Below are 19,581 nucleotides of genomic sequence, written 5' to 3'. Positions count from 1 at the left end.
CAAGCTAAGAATTCTGGTCCCCCACTCTGCCTTTTTTTTTTTTTTTTTTTGAGATTTTATTTATTTATATGAGATAGACAGTATGAGTGGGATGGGGAGGAGTAGAGGGAGAAGCAGACTCCCCACTGAGCAGGGAGACTGATGTAGGGCCCAATCCCAGGACCCCAGGATCATGACCTGAGCTGAAGGCAGAGACTCAACAGACTGAGAGATCCAGGCATTCCCTGCCCTTCTTTGGATCTCATTGCCCCTATCTGTCAACTGGAAGATGAAGCCCTCCCCCAACATCTGGGGCCTTGAGGTCTAACCTAGACCTTACTTAAAAATAGAACAACCCATGGGCAGGCCTGGTGGCCCAGCAGTTTAGCTCTGCCTTCAGCCCAGGGCGTGATCCTGGAGACCTGGGACCAAGTCCCACGTCGGGCTCCCTGCATGGAGCCTGCTTCTCCCTCTGCCTGTGTCTCTGCCTCTCTCTCTCTCTCTCTCTCTCTCTCTCTGCCTCTCAGTAATAAATACATAAAATATTTTTAAAAAAATACAACAACCCGAGTCGCCTGGGTGGCTCAGCGGTTGAGCATCTGCCTTCAGCTCAGGGTGTGATCCTGGTCTGAGGATCGAGTCCCACATTGGGCTCCCTGCATGGAACCTGCTTCTCCCTCTGCCTATGTCTCGTCTCTACCTCTAAGTCTCTGTCTCTCATTAATAAATAAATAAAATCTTAAAAAAAAAAAAGAACAACCCATGCCTGATAATCTGATGTTTTGTAGACCTCAAAGCTTGTTTGAACAGCTAACAGGAAACAGGTAGAACAGGGCTTTCCAACCCCTCTGTTGAATCAGAGAAGCTGAAGCACAAGGAGAGACTATGTCTGGCTCGAGGCCACACAGCAAGACCCAGATCCTCTGAAGGTCTAATCTTATCTCTGCTGCTGCCTGATACATTCCTTGTACACAGGCCAAAATGACACATCATAGGTTCTGGAACACACCCTGCATTCCTTCTCACTGCCTTGATGTCTTCTCTGTTTAACTCCTGTCCTCAAAACCCATTTTATTTAATTAATTTATTTTTTAAGTAAACTCCATACCCAATGTGGGCCTTGAACTCATGACCCTGAGATCAAGAGTCACATGCTCTACTGATGGAGCCAGGCAGGCATCCCCTCAAATCCCATCTTAAACACTCCCTCCTCAGGGGAAGTACCTCTGGCCTCCCTCCTCTTGAGTTCCTGAGTCCTGACCCTTTCCTGCTCTGATGGGAATTGCAGTCTTTCTACACTTTGGTGTTGGAGTCCATGAAGCTACTGGAAGACAGAGAACATGTCTGATTTACCTCTGTGGCTGCATCTCATCCCCTACATGGTGGCATAGCACAAGTCTTACATATAAGAAGTGTCATTAAACAGAGTGATTAAAAAAAAAAAAAAAACAGAGTGATTAAATGGATGGCCAGGATATGCACTCAACACATAGTTACAATCACACAGGGGTTTAAACTATGGTGTACATTCCTTCATTCAGTAAAAGTACTGCACATCTGTTTAAGGGTTACTAACCTAAGCGAGGAGCTCTATGTCCAGAAAAAATGCACAATTGCTCAATATTTTATAGATGATTTCAAGAATTTTCAGACTTCCTGGAGCTTATCTATGGTCCCACTAGTAGGACCCCATGTCCCCAGGTTAAGGCCCTCTGGCTCCTGGTTAAGTAAGAAGTGTTCTGAAGGGCAGCCGGGTGGCTCAGCGGTTTAGCACCACCTTCAGCCCAGGGCCTAATCCTGGAGACGGGGGATTGAGTCCCACATCGGGTTTCCTGCATGGAGCCTGCTACTCCCTCTGCTTCTCTCTCTCTCTCTCTCTCATGAATAAATAAATAAAATCTTTTAAAAAAAGTGTTCTGAACACTTGCTACATTCCAGTTAGGGACATACATTCAACCACTCATTAATTCAAAGGTGTTGAGTATCTACAGCATTAATGCCAGGGACTAGGGTATTCATTTACTAATCATAATTAAATAATCAATTTATTTAGTCATATTTTGGAGGGTCTACCATGTGCCAGACCCTCAGCTGGGCATCGAGGACAGAGAGATGAATAAGGAGCACCATGAGACTTGTACCTCAAGGCCTCACTGGCTAATGGGGACAGACTAGGGTTCTGACTCTCCCCTTGACTCCACTCCACCTTAACCCAGCTCCCACTTCACAAGGATGCATGCAAGATGGAGGCTAAAGCTGGTGCAGGCAGGGAGGATTGAGCTGACCACAGGGACCTTACCCCTCTTTCTCAGTCCTTTGGTTCCCTCTCCACCCATGACCCCCAGGCTGGCCTGTGTTTGACTAAAGGGAAGGAATTGCTCAACCTGTTGGGTGAGTCCAGTTGAGTCAGAGGTGATTCCCGTGAGCGGGCAGGTGGGCAGGCGGGCAGCCGGGCAGAGGGAGAGCCAGTGGCCCTGGGACAATGGCTCTGACCGTGTGTGTGAGGCGACTGACAGGGCTGCCAGGCACCCATGACCGACAAGTGATGCTCAACTTTCGTGGTGAGGCTTGAAAGGGTGCTCTAAACATTTTTGGAGTTGGGGGGTTGCTCTCATTTCTCCATTCTCTAGGCCCCCAGTCCAGAGCCTAGGCATCTCTCCAGCCCGTCTCCTTCCTCCCCCAGATGAATTCTCTGCCTCTTTCCCTATTCATCTTCTACCTCTCTTTAACAGTGAACCCAGGGGGACTGGACCCTGGGCCATGTATGCGTGTGTGTGTGTGTGTGTGTGTGTGTTTTGTGGGGAGGGCCTGGTAAATGAGTAGTTTCAATTCCTTTTTTTTTTTCCTAAAGATTTTATTTATTTATTTGACAAAGAGAGTCAGAAAGCACAAGTGGGGGAAGGATGGCAGAGGGAGAGGGAGAAGCATGCTTCCCTCTGAGAAGGGAGCACAATGTGGGGCTCGATCCCAGGACCTTGGGATTATGACCTGAGCTGAAGGCAGATGCTTAACCCACTGAGCCACCCAGACACCCCTTGACTAGTTTCCATTCTGAGCAGGCTTCACCCAGAAAACAAGGAGAATTCACTGTGGTCGAGAAGCAGATATTGATGAGGTGAGTGGGGTTGGGTCCTGGATGGGGAGAAGCTGATCTGTGCCGCATCTAAGTCCCTCTTTAGATGAGTTGGGGGACATATTTCTGGGTTGGGAAACTGTATTCTCAGGAAGGAAGGTCAATCTCAGGCTTGAGAAGCTGGACCCAGTCAGAATCAAGACTGGGGGATTAGTTCTTGACTGGTAGTTACCCTCAGATCAGAGTCAACTCTATGTTGGAGGAGAAGCTGGTTCCAGGTTTGGGACAATATTCATAGAGTTAGCTCCACGTTTGGAGGATTGGATCCTGTCTCAGGGCTAGGATGGACTCTGGACTGGGGGGGTCAGGGTCAACCCAGCATTGTGTATCACAAAATTCTTCCTACCCCCAGCTGTTCCGTTGGCCACACTATGGGGCTCCACTAGTTGGGGAGTGTCTGTCTGTGCAGGTGGTTAACTGCAGCCGTGTTTTCAGCTCCAGGTAAGTAGCCTGGGGAGCCAAGGATGCAGATGGGACTGGGTGTGGCAGGGAGCCATTCCCCTGGGTCATTCTTCTGCTCCCTGCCACGCCTGCAGGTCTCTGGGGACCCTGGTGATCTCCCTGCAGCAGCTACAGAGTACTGGGCATTTGGTGCTACGGGAGGCCCTAGTGGATGAAAATCTGCGACTGTCCCCAGTGAGTCTCACCAGTTCTCAGCCTGCCACTCCCAAGCCTGAAAGTCCCTCTAGATAGAGAGTTCCATTTTTCAGAAGGAAAAACCCAGATCCAGACAGGACTGATAACAAGGCCCCCCACCTAGGGCTCCTTTCATTGTAGCCCCTGCTGAAGTTTTACATGGGCCAAGAGCCAGGCTCAGCCCTGAGGACCAGGGGTGTGGCAGTGGGGGAAGATAAAGAGTTCTGTTCTGCTCCCTGGTCCGGTAGGAGACTCAGTTCTCATGAGAGGCAAAGATGAACCTGGCTGGATTTTCCTGGTATTTCATGAAGGGTCATATAACCTGGTGGGAATGGACCTGGGTTCAAATCTCAGATCTACCATTTCCCAGCTGAGAACTTGGACAAGTGATTTAGCTTCACTAAGCTACTTCCTCATTTACATTATGTGGAGTCATAGGAAATATTGAACTTTTCAGTCTGTTGTTTGTTAGCTCTAATTATAAACTGTGCCAGGTGACGAGTGGTGAGCACAACCAGATAAGGATTTGCCCACTTAGAGTTCCATATCTAAAGAAAGAGGCAAACATTAAACAAATTTTCTCATGAATAAATGCAAAATTGTCACTGATGGGTGTTACAAAAGGGGGCTGGAGGGGATCCCTGGATGGCTCAGCGGTTTGGTGCCTGCCTTCGGTCCAGGGCGTGGTCCTGGAGTCCCAGGATCAAGTCCCATGTTGGGCTCCCTGCATGGAACCTCTCCCTCTGCCTGTGTCTCTGTCTCTCTCTCTGTGTGTCTCTCATGCATAAATAAATAAAATCTTTAAAAAGGGGGGGGGCTGTAAAAGTGTATAACAAAAGGATGCAACCTATTTGGTGGTCCTTGAGGAAGTAGTGGTTGAACTTGGAATGGAAGAATGATGGGAGTTAACTAAGTGGGAAGGGAGAATGTTCCAGGCAGAAGAACTGGCATATGCAAAATCCCAGCACTCTGAGAGAGCATAACTGAGATACAGAGCAGGAGTAGACCCCATATAAAACAGGACCAGAAAGGTCAGCAGGGGCCAGACCATGCATAGCTGTGAAGGCCACAGTAATGAATTTCCAAGAGCAATGAGAAAATCCTGGAGTCGTGTTTGGCCCCTTCAGGTGGTAACTTGCACATGCTAAGTTCTTAATGGGTTGTAATTAGTCAATATTATTAATGACCAGAGAGGTATCACCAAGTCATCACAGATGCAGGCCAGGGGGGTCTCTGTGTATAGATGGAGTAAAAGGCTCTGTCTTTGGATTTCTCTTAGCCCCAGGCAGTTTGAGGGCACACTGTGTGTCTGGTTTCAGATCCAGGTGGAGCTTGACCTGAAGTATCAGCCCCCAGAGGGTGCAACTGGAGCCTGGGCAGAGGAGGATTTTGGAACATCCATCCAGGACAGATAACCCCCACTCCCACCTCCTGCAATCTAAGCAAAGTCTGATTGTCCCAACCTCAGCAGAACCTAATTCTTCTCTGGATATCTGCTGGATATGGGGACCCTTGGACCCATGCTGCCCAGTATGGGCAGCTCTGTAGTCATGCATGGCCCCTCATTCCTTTCATTTATCCTCCTTCCTGCTCAGAACTGATCATTCCCAATGTGGGCTTCCAGGAGCTGGAGTAAGTATGTGGGGATGATCTGGGGTTACCAAGTCAGTCTTAGATTAAGAGTCAGTGAAATAGGGTCTGTTCCAGGGCCCGGGGTCAGTATTCAATCAATTCTAGGGTGAGAAGTCAGTCTTAGAATCAGGAGTCAGTTCTGGAATTTTGGATTAGTCTTGGCAATAGTGGGATCAGCCTGAAGGTCAGAGGTCTGTCCTAGGACCAGGAAAGTCAAGGGTGTCCAGGATGGGTGATAGGTCCCTTGAAAGCCTTTCCTGGGATCCCTGGGTGGCGCAGTGGTTTAGCGCCTGCCTTTGGCCCAGGGCGTGATCCTGGAGACCCGGGATCGAATCCCACGTCGGGCTCCCGGTGCATGGAGCCTGCTTCTCCCTCTGCCTGTGTCTCTGCCTCTCTCTCTCTCTGTGCGTGACTATCATAAATAAATAAAAAAAAATTAAAAAAAAAAAAAAGAAAAAAAGAAAAGAAAGCCTTTCCTATCAGGCCCGGGGAGGCCCGGCTGGAGCGGCGGGCAGTAGCATTGGGCCACAGGCTAGCTCGAGGCCTAGCTCAGCAGGATGACGAAGACGAGCTGGAGCTGGAGCTGGAGCTGGAGGACGAGCCTGATGTGGAGCTCTCCGGTGTCGTATTCAGCCACCTCAAGAGGTAATTTGTACCCACTGCACTCCTGCTCCCACACCCACCAGAGTGTCAGCCTCACACTCTTATACATGTAGGCCCATGCTCATCCACACTCAAAAGCACACAATCCTAAAGTATGGGTGAGGAGTGGCTATCCTGGGGTGAAGGGTCACTTACTCCTAGACATACACACTGCCACAGTCACACTGGTCCACCTAGAGCTTCTGGAGCCCCCTTAGGGGGTGAATGCTTGATGAGGGTAAGGAATTTTGTCCCTTTCATTCCCTGTGGTGTCCCAGGACCTAAAATAGGTCTGGCACATAGTAGGAGTTCAACAGATCTCTGTTGAATAAATGAATGGTTTCACGACTCCAAGAATGAGTCAGATTCGGGTGGTATAGTTGAGATGGATGCAAGACAGACTGAAAGGACTCAGAATCCAGAAGTTCACAGAGAGAGGAGATCTAATCCCTAGTACCCAGAAAGAGTGTGTAGGTGGTCAGGGAGAGGAAGTGAAGTAGGAGCTGACCATGTCTTTCCCAGCAGCCGTGCTGGGGGCCTGACTCAAGGGGATACATTCCAGATGTCCAGAGCTCAGGACTTCCAGGTACCGCTCTCCCTCTAGGCCCTAACCCTTGATGAATACCACCTACTCTCCACACACGTGGGTTTCCCCCCAACTTTGGCAGAGAAGGCTTCCTTTTTTCTTGCTTCTGTGCCCTTAGGTGGGGGTAACAGTGCTGGAGGCCCAGAAGCTGGTAGGAGTCAATATTAACCCGTACGTGGCAGTGCGCATTGGGGAACAGCGTCGAGTGACTGCCACACAGCGTGGGACTAATTGCCCTTTCTACAACGAGGTGTGTGCGACCAGGGAAGAGTGGGACCCGGGATTTACCTCGTCTGCAGAGGGGGCGTGGCCAACGTGCAAGTGAGCCAGTGGCTGAGGCCTGGAGGGGCTGGGGAGGGCAAGGGTGTAAAGAAGCTTCAGGAGGGGAAGGAGGGCGTTCCCTTTGCAAGAGGCAGGGGCCAGCTGGCGTGAACTCTTCACATATACTTTATTTCACCTCTGGTTATCCTACCTCAACCTAGTACTTCTTGTTCGAATTTCACGAGACCCGGCTTCACCTCCAAGACTTGCTCCTGGAGATTACGGTGAGGCGAGGCGGGTAGGGATGAGAGGTGTCTGCCGGAGAAAGGAGGATGCCGAAGCTCCAGAACTAACCCCACCTTCCCCCAGGCTTTCCATTCGCAGACCCTCCCCTTTATGGCCTCCCGGATAGGCACCTTCAGGATGGACTTGGGCATTATCTTCGACCAGCCAGGTACCGAACCCTCCTCTCCTTTAGACTCCTCTGCACTGACAGGGGAAACTGACCCTCTAGGCCCTGATCCCTAGATACTAACTCTGGAGACCAGCCTCTTCCGAAGCCTCCCTACCGAGTTGGGCCTGAGGCCTGGTCAGCGCAGTCCCCCCACCGCCCCGGACGGCTCGCGGGTCTCCCCTGACCTGTGGCTCGCCCCTCCCTCCCCAGATGGCCACTTCTACCAGAAATGGGCTCCGCTGCACGATCCCCGGGACACCCGCGCCGGGACCAAAGGCTTCGTCAAGGTCACTTTGTCTGTGCGGGCACGCGGGGACCTGCCCCCTCCGCTGCCAGCCCCGGGCCCGGGGCACAGTTTGGACATGGAGAGGTGAGCTGGGGTGCGGGCGGGGCGCAGAGAGCAGGACCCGGGGAAGCCTCCCGGACGCGACAGGGGGAGCGCCCGAGACAGCCGCGTCCCCGGCCTCAGTGCGCGGCTCCCCTAGGAACCTGCTCCTGCCGCGCGGGGTGCCGGCTCGCAGACCGTGGGCGCGGCTGCGCGTGCGCGTGTTCCGCGCGGAGGGGCTGCAGGCGCTGCGCCCCGGGCTGCTGGGGAGTCTGGCCCGCGCCCTGCAGAACCAGCGCGTCCTCATGGACCCCTACGTGCGCGTGTCTTTCCTGGGGCAGCAGGTAAGTCCCTCCCGTCCCCGCTTTGCCGAGGCTCAGGCCCTGGGCCCGCGCTGACCCCGACCCCTCTCCGCCGGCCTCGGCCGCGGCTCTCAGGGCGAGACGTCCGTGCGCGGCCAGACCGCGGCGCCCGAGTGGAACGAGCAGCTGAGTTTCGTGGAGCTCTTCCCGCCGCTGACGCGCGGCCTCCGTCTGCAGCTGAGGGACGACGCACCGCTCGTCGATGTGGCCGTCGCCACGCACGTGCTGGACCTGAGGCAGATCTCACACCCGGGCCGCGCGGGTGAGCCCGCCTGGCCGGGGCTTGCTGCCTCCGCGCTCCCCGCCCGCCCTGGGCCCCGCCCTCGGCGACCGCGACTCCGTCCTGCCCTCCCCGCTCCGTTCAGACCGTTCAGGCCGCCCTACCCTGCGCTCCAGCCGGCCCCTCCCTTCGGAGCCTAGACTACGCACCCCGCTCTCGGGTTGCCTCTGTCCACGAAATCCCCAGGACAGCCGCAAGTCAGTAACCACGCCAGCTGTGCCCTCCCTGCGCAATCACGACCCGAAACAAGCCCAGTCACTTCGACGGTTCACCCCGACCCTCCAGGGATCACTGTAGCTCCGCCCCAGGCGTGACTCCACCCCCAGGGCTCTGGCTCCGGCCCTCTATAGAGCCTAAGCGCCGTGGGTCCCCAGCGCCTTGGGGAGCAGGACCGGTTTAGAAGTGGCTCTCGCGTCTTGGTCCGTGACCGTGGTCCGCAGCTGTCCCTCTCAGAGCTGCCAAGGCCCAAGCCGATTCCCCGCCCCCTTGGATTTGCAGAAGATACGGGTGTGCTGCCTAGACTGACCTGGTACCCATCTGCCCCCACGCTCCCCTCTAAAACGCTGTTCTTGACCCCCACAGCGGGGTTTAACCCCACCTTCGGCCCGGCATGGTTGCCTCTCTATGGATCTCCCCCCAGTGGGGGGCTTCGGGATGGTCTTCAAAGTCTCAATGAAGGCTTTGGCCAAGGCAATTGGTTCCGTGGCCGCCTCCTGGTGGCTGTGTCTATGGAAGTGTCGGACGGGAGAGCAGAACCGGAGCCTCCTCAGGCCCCACAGGGGCCGAGATTGTCCCGGCTCATGAGAAAGAAGAAGAAAGCCAGGCGGGACCAGACCCCAATGGGGATCCCACAGCACCTGGATGCCAGCTCCAGTGGTGATGGTCCTGAGATTCCTAGTGCCATGGAGGTGGAGGTGGAGGAGTTGCTGCCTCTGCCAGAGGTGGGGGCTGGGGTTTAGCAAAGCAATAGGGTCACTCTCAGCTCTGGGGTGTTAACTGGCTCATAGGCATTTAACACAGGAGGTGGAGTCTGAATTTTGGGGTGTGGATAAAGAATGCAGTGTGTGTGTATACATGTGCTTTTGTGAATATACATATGTGTAGGGAGGGGGCTGACCAATCAGAATTGGGATACTTGTAGTGACATATATAGGCCTTGGTTGCCGCCTCTTTCAGTGGGCCTTGTGGCCAAGCAAAGTAGGGTTGCAATCTGGGTCGGTGGGGCCTGACTGCAGCCTGACCCTCCTTCCTCAGAATGCCCTGGCACCCTTGCAAGATTTCCTGCTTTTCGGTGTGCTTTTTGAGGCCACCATGATTGACCCTGCCTTGGCCTCCCAGCCTATCAGCTTTGAGATCTCCATTGGTATGTGGCCCAGCTGAATCCCTGAGGGTCATGGGTTTGAGGGTGGTGACTCTTATTCCAGACTCAGGCCCCTGAAAGGGACAGTTGACCCTCAGTAAGGGGTGGGTTCTGAATTTTATTGAGGCTTGAAGGAAGGGTCAGACCCTCAGCCTGGTGGCCCCTGACCCTTGCTGCTCTTGTAGGTTGTGCTGGCCGCCGGGAGGAGCAATTGGGCAGAGGGGCCAGGGCCAGGGAGGGTGCGGAGGGCGTGGCAGGGGAAGAACAGCCTCTGCTGGAGACAGACACAGGAGATGGACCAGGGGATGAGGAGGAGCTAGGGACCCCTGCTCAGCGGCCTGAGCCCATGGATGGCAATGGGTGAGTGCTCCTGGTGGCTGGAAGGAGGGCATTGGGAGATCCCCAGCACCCCAAGACTGCCCCTCGCAACCTCTGTTTTTCTCTGACCGGCACAGGCCATATTTCTGCTTGCCCCTGCGTCACCGCAAGCCATGTGTGCATGTGTGGAGCCGCTGGGAGGATCACACCTGGCGCCTGCAGAGCACTAACTGTGTGCGAAAAGTGGCTGAGAGGCTGGTGAGAGCGAGGCGGGTGCCCACAGGGAGAGGCCAGGACGTAGGGGTGTTGGGAAGACTGTAGCCTTTGAAGAGAGCTCTGGAGCAAGGCTAATAAGCAGAGCTCCTGGGAGCCAGAGAGCACAGCTCTGGGTGAACTGAGGCCAGAAATTGTGGGAAGACAGGGCTTTAGAAGTGTTATACCCAGGAAGGGGTCAGATGAAAGACATGAATAGAGCTACTGGGGGTCCAGCGCCACAGGTGTGGAGCCAGTAGAGAGCTAGGAAAAAGGAACCACGAAATGGGTGAAACTAAAGATGCCCTGGGCCCAGAGGTGTGGCCCTGAATGGATGAGGCTCTGGGTGAGGGTGTCATCTAAAAGAGGTGGGAGTCTGGGACCCTTGTGACCTGACCCTCAGGCCCTGTTGCACAGGACCAGGGGCTGCAGGAGGTTGAGACTCTGCAGCGCAGGCCCGGGCCTGGCGCCTGCACACGGCTCAAGCAGGCACTGGAAGAGCTGGTGGCAGGGAGCAGGTGAGCTGGGAGCCTTTGCCTCACTGCTACAGGTCATCACGGGAAACTCCAGGGTGAGGGAGGCTCACAGTGGCTGTTTGGAGCCAAGGGTGACTGAAGCTTGTTTGCTCAGCACTTTTACAGAAGAATGAGGAGGAGATGATTGTATCAAGGGAGCTTGATGGAAATTATTGGAGGTTAGGCCACTCCCCTCCAGTAAGCTGCCTTTCTTGCTCTCCTAGAGACTGAAACTCCCTTACCCACCCTCCCCTCAAATCTCCCTTGCTCCTTTCTGCCAGATTTGTTCCAGATACTGACTTTCCCTCCTACTTCATGGAGAAAATAGAAACCTTGCCTTCCTCCATCCAATCTATCACCCTACCAGGTTCTGTATCCATCTGCTCAACTTCCCTCCTGCTACAGTGGAGGGAGGGTTCTGGTCCCATAGCCATGGCTGTGATCTTGATTTCATCTCTCACCAACTGGAGGAATTAGCTCTGCAGTTGTCTACTTTCTGTCCTGCAGCATCAACTGGTCCCTAGTTACCAGGTCATTATTGTAACCATATATACTTGTTCTAGTGACTCCCATCTTCAACCTTCACTGCCTTGAATTCTATAACCTGCTCCAGGTACTTCAGTGTTTTCCTGATCCTATTCTCAAAAGATTTATCAATCCATTTATTCAATAAATATTTATGGCACATACCATGCCAGATACTGCTTTAAGTGCAGAAATAACAGTGAAAAAATCATTCTTGCCCACAAAAAAGTCCTGAAATTTATATTCTGGTGAGAGATAGAGTGGGAGTTGGATGGAAACAGATAAGAAACATGTAAACATCAAGGAAGAAATATAAGAATTATAAGGATAATATTAGGGAGAAAATAATCTAGGAAATATTAGAGAGAGGTGTTGTAATTTTAGAAAGGGTGGCAAGGAGAGGCCACTATGAAGTTGACATGAAGAAGCTCAAGGAGCAAGCTGCATCTGTAAGGGCATTCCAGGCAAAAGGGACAGCATGTGCAAAGGCACTGTGGTGAAACATGCCTGGTGTGTTTGAGGAGGGGAAGGGAACCAGTGTAACTGCAGCAGAATGAGCAAAGTAGATGAGTCTGCAGGGTATGGGGGAGGGGGGAAGATGATGGTGGGGAAAGGCATGTGGAAGCCTCATTGGCCATTGTAATGACCTTGGCTTCTTCTCTGATTTAGATGAAGAGCCTCTGAAGGTTTTGAAAAGAGAAGGAATATGCTCTAACTTATCCTTTTTTTTTTTTTTTTTTAACTTATCCTTAAAAAGGGATCGGTGGTGGAAGGATGATATAAGAGAAGAAACAAAGAGATTACTAAAGAGGGCTTGTAATAATCCAGGGGACCAATTATGATTAATTGAATCTAGGGTGGTCACAGTGGACATAGACATGAATGGATTCAAGAGCAATTTGGACTTTGGAGGTGACACCTTAGGACTTGTGAATGGAAAGAACAGGGGATGAGGAAAATGTTTGAAGAAGAGTCATGAATGACTCTCAAGATTTGGCTTGCACAACTGTGTAGATGATGTTATTTACTGAGCAATGGAAAACAAGAAAGGGAGAAGGTCTGATGGGAGCTAAGGGAATATAAGAAACTCATTTTGGGGTATGTTAACTTTGAGGTTTCTGTTAGACTTACAAGTGGACATGTCTGCAAGGTAGTTAGCTATAGGAGTTGAGTTCTGGGGAGACTTCTAGACTGGAAATGAAAAATTTTGAACTGTCAATACGTAGATGAAACTGGATAACATTATCTAGGAAGCAGAGAAAAGAGAAATCTGAGGACCTGGAGATGTCCAGCATGCAGAGGTAGGGTGAGAGGAGGACTCAGACAAGAGCCTGCTTGTAAGTGGTCACTTTTCTGCTCTCATCTTTCAACCTCTCAATGTCAGTAGATACAGTTGATCCCACTGTCCTCTTCAAAGGCTCTGCTCTTGGCTTCCATGCCCCTGGTTTTCCTTCAGCTTCCCTTGCCATTCCTCCTCTTTTGCTGGCTCCCTCTCTCTTCTTGACTTGTACATATTGCAGATGTTCTTATGATTATGTCCTAGGGCTTCACTGTAAAGCTCTTTTCTCTGCCTATGTTCTCTACTCTCCGAAAGAGTAACCACCTTTTTTTTTTTTTTAGAGTAACCACCTTTAATCCAATTTCATTCCTTACTTGATTTTCTATACAATGCAATTAAATTGTTTCTATTTTCACTTTACTAAAATTATTTTATTATTGAAATTATTCTTTGGCAGGGAAATTTCAATGAAAGATTTATCTGTGTCACATTTCACTATTTTTTAGCTTTGGCCAGTGTGTTTTTCTTTGTGTGGCTATTATTTCTATCAGATCCAATTTCCCCGAATCAAATCCTGTGGATCTAAACTTCATCAAGAAGATTTTTTTTAAAGGTTTTATTTATTTATCCATGAGAGACAGAGAGAGAGGCAGAGACATAGGCAGAGGGAGAATCAGGCTCCCTGCAGGGAGCCCAATGTGGGACTCGATCCCAGGACCCTGGGATCATGACCTGAGCCAAAGTCAGACACTCAACCACTGAGCCACCCAGATGCCCCTATCAAGGTTTGATTCAGTTTTAATTTATGTTAATAAATTAAATAAATAAATTTGCCTGCTGGGGCAAAAATAATATTTTGACCAATAGAAGTCTTGGAGCAAAGAGTATTAGTAAGCTAAAAGCGTAAGCCCTGGGAGCAGTGTTGGGTGAAAAATCATTGGAGTCATTTATTTTACATATTTTTGAAAATTTCCATAATAAAGACTTAAGAAATCATTGCAGGTCATAAAGGGCCCAAATATTATGTCTCAAAAATCATTTGGGGCACCTGGGTGGCTCAGTTTGTTAAGTGTCTACCTTTGGCTCAGGTCATGATCTCGGGGTCCTGGGATCGAGCTGCAAGTCAGTCTCCCTGCTCAGTGGGAAGTCTGCTTCTCCCTCTCCCTCTGACCCTCCCCTCTATTGTGTTTTCTCTTCCTTTTTTTTTTTTTTGTGTGTGTGTGTGTTTTCTCTTCCTCTCTCAAATAAATAAAGGAAATCTTTTTAAAAAATCATTTTACATTACCTAGCAAATATTTTTTCAGCATCCATTGGGTGCCAGGGCCTGAGAGTACAGTGGTAATCAGAATGATGTCCCTGCCCTAGGGACTTTCTATTACTTTTTATTTGGAGAGACTGATAAAGCAGAATATGAGGATAGAGAAAGTGGCAAGGGCTCATTAGAAGGGATGACTAGAGTAGGTCTGAGAGGAGGTAACATTTGAGGAGAGGCCTGAATGAAGAAGGTAAGTGAACCATGCAAAGATGGAGCAGCCAAACATTGTAGCAAAGGGAGCAGCTAATGCAAAGGCCTTTAGGTGGTGATGGGTTGAGTGTATTCATGGAGGAGCAGAATGGCCAGTGTAACTTATTGGGTTGTACATTAGGGGAGAGTAATATTTGATGAGGACATGGAGATTAAGGGAGCCTGATTATGCAGGGCCTTTAAAATTTTTTAATCTATCTATCTATCTATCTATCTATCTATCTATCTATCTATCATCATCATCATCTATTTATTTATTGAGAGAGAGAGAGAGCAAGAGGGGGAGCAACAGAGGGAGAGGGAGAAGCAGGCTCCCTGCTGAGCAGAGAGCCTGACAAAGTGGGATGACCCAAGCTGAAGGCAGATGCACAGCTGACTGAGCCACCCAGGTGCCCCTGTTTAGGGCCTTTTTAAGAATTCTGTTGTTTACTCTGAGATGAGTAACCTCTGGAAAGGAGTAAAATAGTCTGGAAAAGTGTTGAAAGCACCACTCTGGTTGCTGTATTAAGAATATTTGGAGCAGGAGGGGGAAAAGAGTAACATAGCGAGAGCAGCTGGGAGGTTGTTGCAGGAGTCCTAGGTGAGAAATGATGGTGACTTGGACTGGGCCGGTGCTGGGAGACAAGAAACGTGGCCTGATGCTGAACATATTTTGAAGGTAGAGCCTAAATTATATGCCAATGGATTGATGTGGAATGCGAGTGAAAGAGAAAGCAGTGAAGGGTTTCACTGAGGTTTTGAAGTAAAGCAGGTTTTTGGAGGGATGGGGTGAGGGTGAGGTTAATTGGAAATTGTACACTTTGAGCTACCGCTAGTCAATTTTGGGACTGTCAGACACAGCCCTTCTGAGCCTTTAGTGTGCACTGGAATCCCCCAGGGTATAAGCACACAGGTTCTAGGGCAGGTCTAGGGTGGGGCTGATGCTGTATTTCTAACTTGGTGGTACTAATGCTATTAGTCCTGGGCCACCTTTGAGTAGCCAGGCAGTAGATAGTTACATGTTAGTGCATCCTGGGACTTCAAGGTGAGGCTGGCCTCTGAATTTGGGAGTGGTCCACATACAGAAGTCATAGTTGGCTTAGGAAAGGTGCCTCTTTGAGAGCATGACAGAGAAGGGCTGTGAAGAAGTCTGAGTGTGGGAGGTCTGCTCTGAGGGAGGTGGCCCCTAAGGGTCAGTGTTCCTTCCTTTGACTCCCACCTGACATACCTGCCCTTGCTCTCCGTAGACAGTTTTGCCACATTGCCGAGCGCAGGACAATGACCCGGCCCAATGCCCTGGATCGATGTCGAGGGAAACTGCTGGTGCATAGCCTGGTATGGTCCAGGGAAGGGGGACCAGGGACACTTAGCTGGGGCCCTCCACTCATGTTTTCTTCCTGCCCTTCTAGAACCTGTTGGCAAAGCAAGGACTGCGGCTTCTACGGGGTATTAGACAGGGCAATGTGCAAAAGAAGGTGGCACTGGCCAAGAAGCTCTTGGCAAAACTGTGCTTTCTGGCCCAGGAGGTAACACCTGCCCACCCATTTCCCTACCCTGAATGTCCTGATAGTGATGGCTGCATAACAATGATTGATGTAGAATAATGTACAACTGAACTATACCCTTAAGAATGGTTGCAATGGTAAATTTTATGCTATCTATATTTTACCACAATTTTAAAAAACAGGAAAAAAAAAGTCAGATTGGACTTTGAGGTTGCCTGTGAGGTATCCAGGGGAGAAATGTCTAGGAGGCAGGTGGCCACATGGATCTGGGGTTTACGGGTATGTGTCAGGGCTAAGATCGGGATTTTGTCCATCTGTCCAGGGGGAGTTGTGGAAGCAGGTGGTCTCAGCTCTATCCGTGACCCAGTTCTCTGTCCACAGCCCCAGCCACCCCTCCCGGATGTGCTAGTCTGGATGCTCAGTGGGCGGCGCCGTGTGGCCTGGGCCCGGATCCCTGCCCAGGATGTGCTGTTCTCTGTGGTTGAAGAGGAACGGGGCCGGGACTGTGGGAAGATCCAGAGTCTGCTGCTCACGGTGAGGGGGTGTGGGTTGCTGGAGACTGGAGTGGAATGAGGCTCTGAGGGCGGGGGTGAGGGGCACACGGTGGAGGCCTGTGGTTTCCAACAGGGGGCTCCCAAACTCTTTTTTTTTTTTTTAATTTTTATTTATTTATGATAGTCACAGAGAGAGAGAGAGAGAGGCAGAGACACAGGCAGAGGGAGAAGCAGGCTCCATGCACCGGGAGCCCGATGTGGGATTCGATCCCGGGTCTCCAGGATCGCGCCCTGGGCCAAAGGCAGGCGCCAAACCGCTGCGCCACCCAGGGATCCCTCAAACTCTTTTTTTAATGAAAAAAACTTTAAATATTTTTATTTAAAATTTTTTTTCAACTAGAATTTTTTTAAGTTAAAAACAGGTTTTAATTTTTACATTTTAAAATTATTTTTAAAGTATCATTTAAAAAAGTACACCTGGACTCTTTTCAGCTATCTCAAAAGCCAAAAGACATCATGCCTTTACCTAGACCCACTTTGATGTGAGATAAACACCAAGTTTTGTCACCTCTGGGCCTTCACTGGCCCCTTTGCTGACTAGGCTCTGACAGACCAGCAGGTGGTAAAGATACGGAGTGACTAGTCAGTTCCTTATAAGTACAGCTGATTTGGGGGCAAAATGTTTCTGATTGAAGTGTCCCTGAAATAGACACCAAAGGGGTCCCTAGTGCTGAGAAGCTGTGACTGATGGGGTAAGGGACTGGGAATCTAAATGTGTTGGGGCTGAGGGGGCAGAGGAGGTAAGTGTGGGGTGTGGGACACAGCTTGGGGGTGTGGGAATTTGTATAGGAAATGACAGTGTTGGGGCAGGAGGGCTAAGGAATGGGAGTGTTCAGGGTAATGTGGTACTAGATGGAGGGCATGAAGTGAGTATAAGGGTAGGATACAGGGAGTGTTCTTTGGATTTGGCACCAGGGAATGGTCTATTAATAAAGAGTTTGGGCATGCCTGGGGGAGCAGGGGCTGGTCTAGCTGGGGTAATAAGAGGCAGACCCTCACAGGCCACCTCCCTGCAACAGGCACCCGGGGCAGCTCCTGGTGAGGTCTGTGCCAAGCTGGAGCTCTTCCTGTGGTTAGGGCTGGGTAAACAAGCCAAGGCCTGCACCTCAGAGCTCCCGCTGGACCTGCTGCCCGAGCCCTCAGTGGGACTGCCCCACCACCTGTACCGGGATGGTGAGTATAGGGCCCAGCTCAATATTTGCCAAAGGTGTGGGGCTAGATGCTCAGCTGGGGCTGGGGGGAGGGGTCTGGAGTCAGGAAGTCCAGTGGTCCCCTGAGCAAACATCTTTTTCATCTCCCCACCCCAGACTTTAGCTACTTCCAGCTTCGAGCTCACCTGTACCAGGCCCGAGGGGTGTTGGCAGCTGATGACAGTGGGCTTTCGGACCCCTTTGCTCGAGTCCTTATCTCTACCCAGTGCCAGACCACACAGGTGAGGGCTGAACTGGAATGTGGGTCAAGGTGGGGGGCTCCAGGAGACAAGAATGGGGTGAAGGCTGAGCTTTTTTCTCTCAGGCCCTAAGTCTCTCTTCCTGCCCTGGGTTTTCAGGATAGGATACTGGTTTGGACTGCCCCAGTTTATTAGAGAGTGGTAACTGGAGGGCCCTTCAGGATAAGAAATTGTTTTCTGGGGTTGACTGTAGGGCTAGCCCCAAGGGTGGCCGATTACAGTTAAGGGGACCAGGCTAGGAGGGCAGGCTCCAACCCCACTCTGAAGGGCACTCTCATCTTTTGTGATAAACAGCTATTTAAATTATTACTTTAGGGCAAGAATGCTCACCAGGGATGTATGTTTGGAGATTCTTTTGATGCCTGCCTTTGACTCCATCTCTGCATGGCCCTCTAGGTCCTGGAGCAGACGCTGAGCCCTCTGTGGGATGAGCTCTTGGTGTTTGATCAGTTGATCATAGACGGGAGAAGGGAGCATCTGCAGGAGGAGCCTCCACTAGTGATTGTCAATGTCTTTGACCACAATAAGTTTGTGAGTGTGGCCTGGGAAACCTGTTTCCACCTCTCAGCGTCCCCGCTCCTCATCTTGATACACCCCTCCCCTGGCTCTTGGGCATCTTCCACTTTTGTCTTCACTGCCTTGTTCTCCACAGGGCCCCCCTGTGTTCCTGGGCAGGGCGCTGGCCACCCCAAGGGTAAAGCTGATGGAGGACCCTTACCAATGCCCTGAGCTACAGTTCTTCCCCCTGAGGAAGGGGCCCCGGGCAGCTGGAGAGCTCATTGCCACCTTTGAACTCATTGAACTGGACTACAGTGGTCGGCTCGAGGTCAGAGTACCCTAGTTTAGCTGGCACGGCTGTGGACTCCTTGTTCTGTCCTGTCCCCTCCCCTTCCTTCCTTCCTTCCTTCCTTCCTTCCTTCCTTCCTTCCTTCCTTCCTTCCTTCCCTTTAGAGAGATAGTGAGAAAGAGAGCACAAGCAGTGGAGAGAGGGAAAAGCAGGCTCTCCACTGAGCAGAGATCATGATCAAAGGCAGCAACTTAACTGACATTGCCACCCAGGTAAGAGAATATGGAATATAGGCATGTCCTGGGATTACCCCTCCAAGTACTTTGCCTTCAGAGAATGCAGGCTACAATTCTGTCCTGGGTCCTCATTGGACTTCCTGATTCAGGGAACATTAGAAGTAGACACACTGTAGGTTTATCTTGCCAAGCTTCCAACCCAGAGACCCGAGGCTGCAGGGGATCTTCATGCCTCAGACACCCACCCTCCCTTCCTGTACTTAACTGTTTTCTGGGATGCTCCCTTTCTGCCCCTCCAGCCTTGCCAGTTCCTCTGGATTGATATTTCACTGGCAGCTGTCAATGTCCCCTCCCTGAGACCAAATTTCCTTCCTTTGGCCTGATTCCCCTTGACCTCTGATCTCTTGCCTCCTGCAGCCCTCTGTGCCCAGTGATGTAGAGCCCCAGGACCTGACACCACTGGATAAGCACCTTTCTGGACGCCTGTCCCTGCCACCTAATGTGCGTCCGGTGCTCAGGGAGTTCCGTGTTGAGGTAGGTAGGGCACACTCCCATCCTCCCATCCCTGCCACACACATGTCTGGGTGCCCTCTGTCGGGTGCAGGCCCCTGAATTTCTCACTTCCTGACCCCAGGTGCTGTTCTGGGGTCTGAGGGGCCTTGGCCGTGTGCATCTGTTCGAGGTGGAGCAGCCCCAGGTTGTGCTGGAGGTGGCTGGACAGCGTGTGGAGTCAGAAGTCCTGGCCAGTTACCATGAGAACCCCAATTTCACTGAGCTCTTCAGGCATCTGACAGTGGTGAGGACACAGGCTGGGAGCAAGAAAGGCTAGACTAAGAAATGAAAGGGCAGTGGGATGGTGAATTCCCACCCAGTTATCTTAGATTAGTCAAGGGATCAGCAAACTTTCTATAAAAAGCCAGTTAGTAAATATTTTAGGTTTTGTGGGCCATGCAGTCTTAGTAAGCAATTACTCACCTCTGCCAAAGTAGCATGAAAACAGACATAG

General features: G+C 51.1%; 1 protein-coding gene across 2 annotated transcripts in view; it reads left to right on the top strand.

The window, feature by feature from the left end:
- The first annotated feature begins 2,425 nt into the window (after window positions 1-2,425).
- Window positions 2,426-19,581, top strand: part of LOC144298260 (fer-1-like protein 4) — a 34,624-nt gene continuing 17,468 nt past the window's right edge. Inside the window, exons 1-28 of one of the 2 annotated variants that reach the window (XM_077872911.1) lie at window positions 2,426-2,540; window positions 3,039-3,094; window positions 3,465-3,553; window positions 3,649-3,748; window positions 5,068-5,158; window positions 5,338-5,380; window positions 5,864-6,025; window positions 6,548-6,608; window positions 6,727-6,858; window positions 7,091-7,153; window positions 7,239-7,323; window positions 7,534-7,693; window positions 7,809-7,992; window positions 8,086-8,272; window positions 8,873-9,231; window positions 9,545-9,653; window positions 9,836-10,010; window positions 10,106-10,226; window positions 10,638-10,738; window positions 15,291-15,378; window positions 15,453-15,569; window positions 15,930-16,082; window positions 17,122-17,275; window positions 17,410-17,534; window positions 17,949-18,083; window positions 18,205-18,378; window positions 18,993-19,109; window positions 19,210-19,371. In XM_077872911.1, coding sequence (XP_077729037.1) covers window positions 2,462-2,540; window positions 3,039-3,094; window positions 3,465-3,553; window positions 3,649-3,748; window positions 5,068-5,158; window positions 5,338-5,380; window positions 5,864-6,025; window positions 6,548-6,608; window positions 6,727-6,858; window positions 7,091-7,153; window positions 7,239-7,323; window positions 7,534-7,693; window positions 7,809-7,992; window positions 8,086-8,272; window positions 8,873-9,231; window positions 9,545-9,653; window positions 9,836-10,010; window positions 10,106-10,226; window positions 10,638-10,738; window positions 15,291-15,378; window positions 15,453-15,569; window positions 15,930-16,082; window positions 17,122-17,275; window positions 17,410-17,534; window positions 17,949-18,083; window positions 18,205-18,378; window positions 18,993-19,109; window positions 19,210-19,371 — 3,582 coding nt within the window. In that variant the 5' untranslated portion in view covers window positions 2,426-2,461. Of the gene's footprint in view, window positions 2,541-3,038; window positions 3,095-3,464; window positions 3,554-3,648; window positions 3,749-5,067; window positions 5,159-5,337; window positions 5,381-5,863; window positions 6,026-6,547; window positions 6,609-6,726; window positions 6,859-7,090; window positions 7,154-7,238; window positions 7,324-7,533; window positions 7,993-8,085; window positions 8,273-8,872; window positions 9,232-9,544; window positions 9,654-9,835; window positions 10,011-10,105; window positions 10,227-10,637; window positions 10,739-15,290; window positions 15,379-15,452; window positions 15,570-15,929; window positions 16,083-17,121; window positions 17,276-17,409; window positions 17,535-17,948; window positions 18,084-18,204; window positions 18,379-18,992; window positions 19,110-19,209; window positions 19,372-19,581 lie in introns of those variants that run through there. The other variant, XM_077872910.1, reaches the window with a different exon arrangement.

This window comes from Canis aureus, chromosome 26 (assembly GCF_053574225.1).
Source record: "Canis aureus isolate CA01 chromosome 26, VMU_Caureus_v.1.0, whole genome shotgun sequence".
Lineage (NCBI taxonomy): Eukaryota > Metazoa > Chordata > Mammalia > Carnivora > Canidae > Canis > Canis aureus.
Note: the sequence above shows the minus strand (reverse complement) of the source record. Positions and strands in the feature narration are given on the sequence as shown.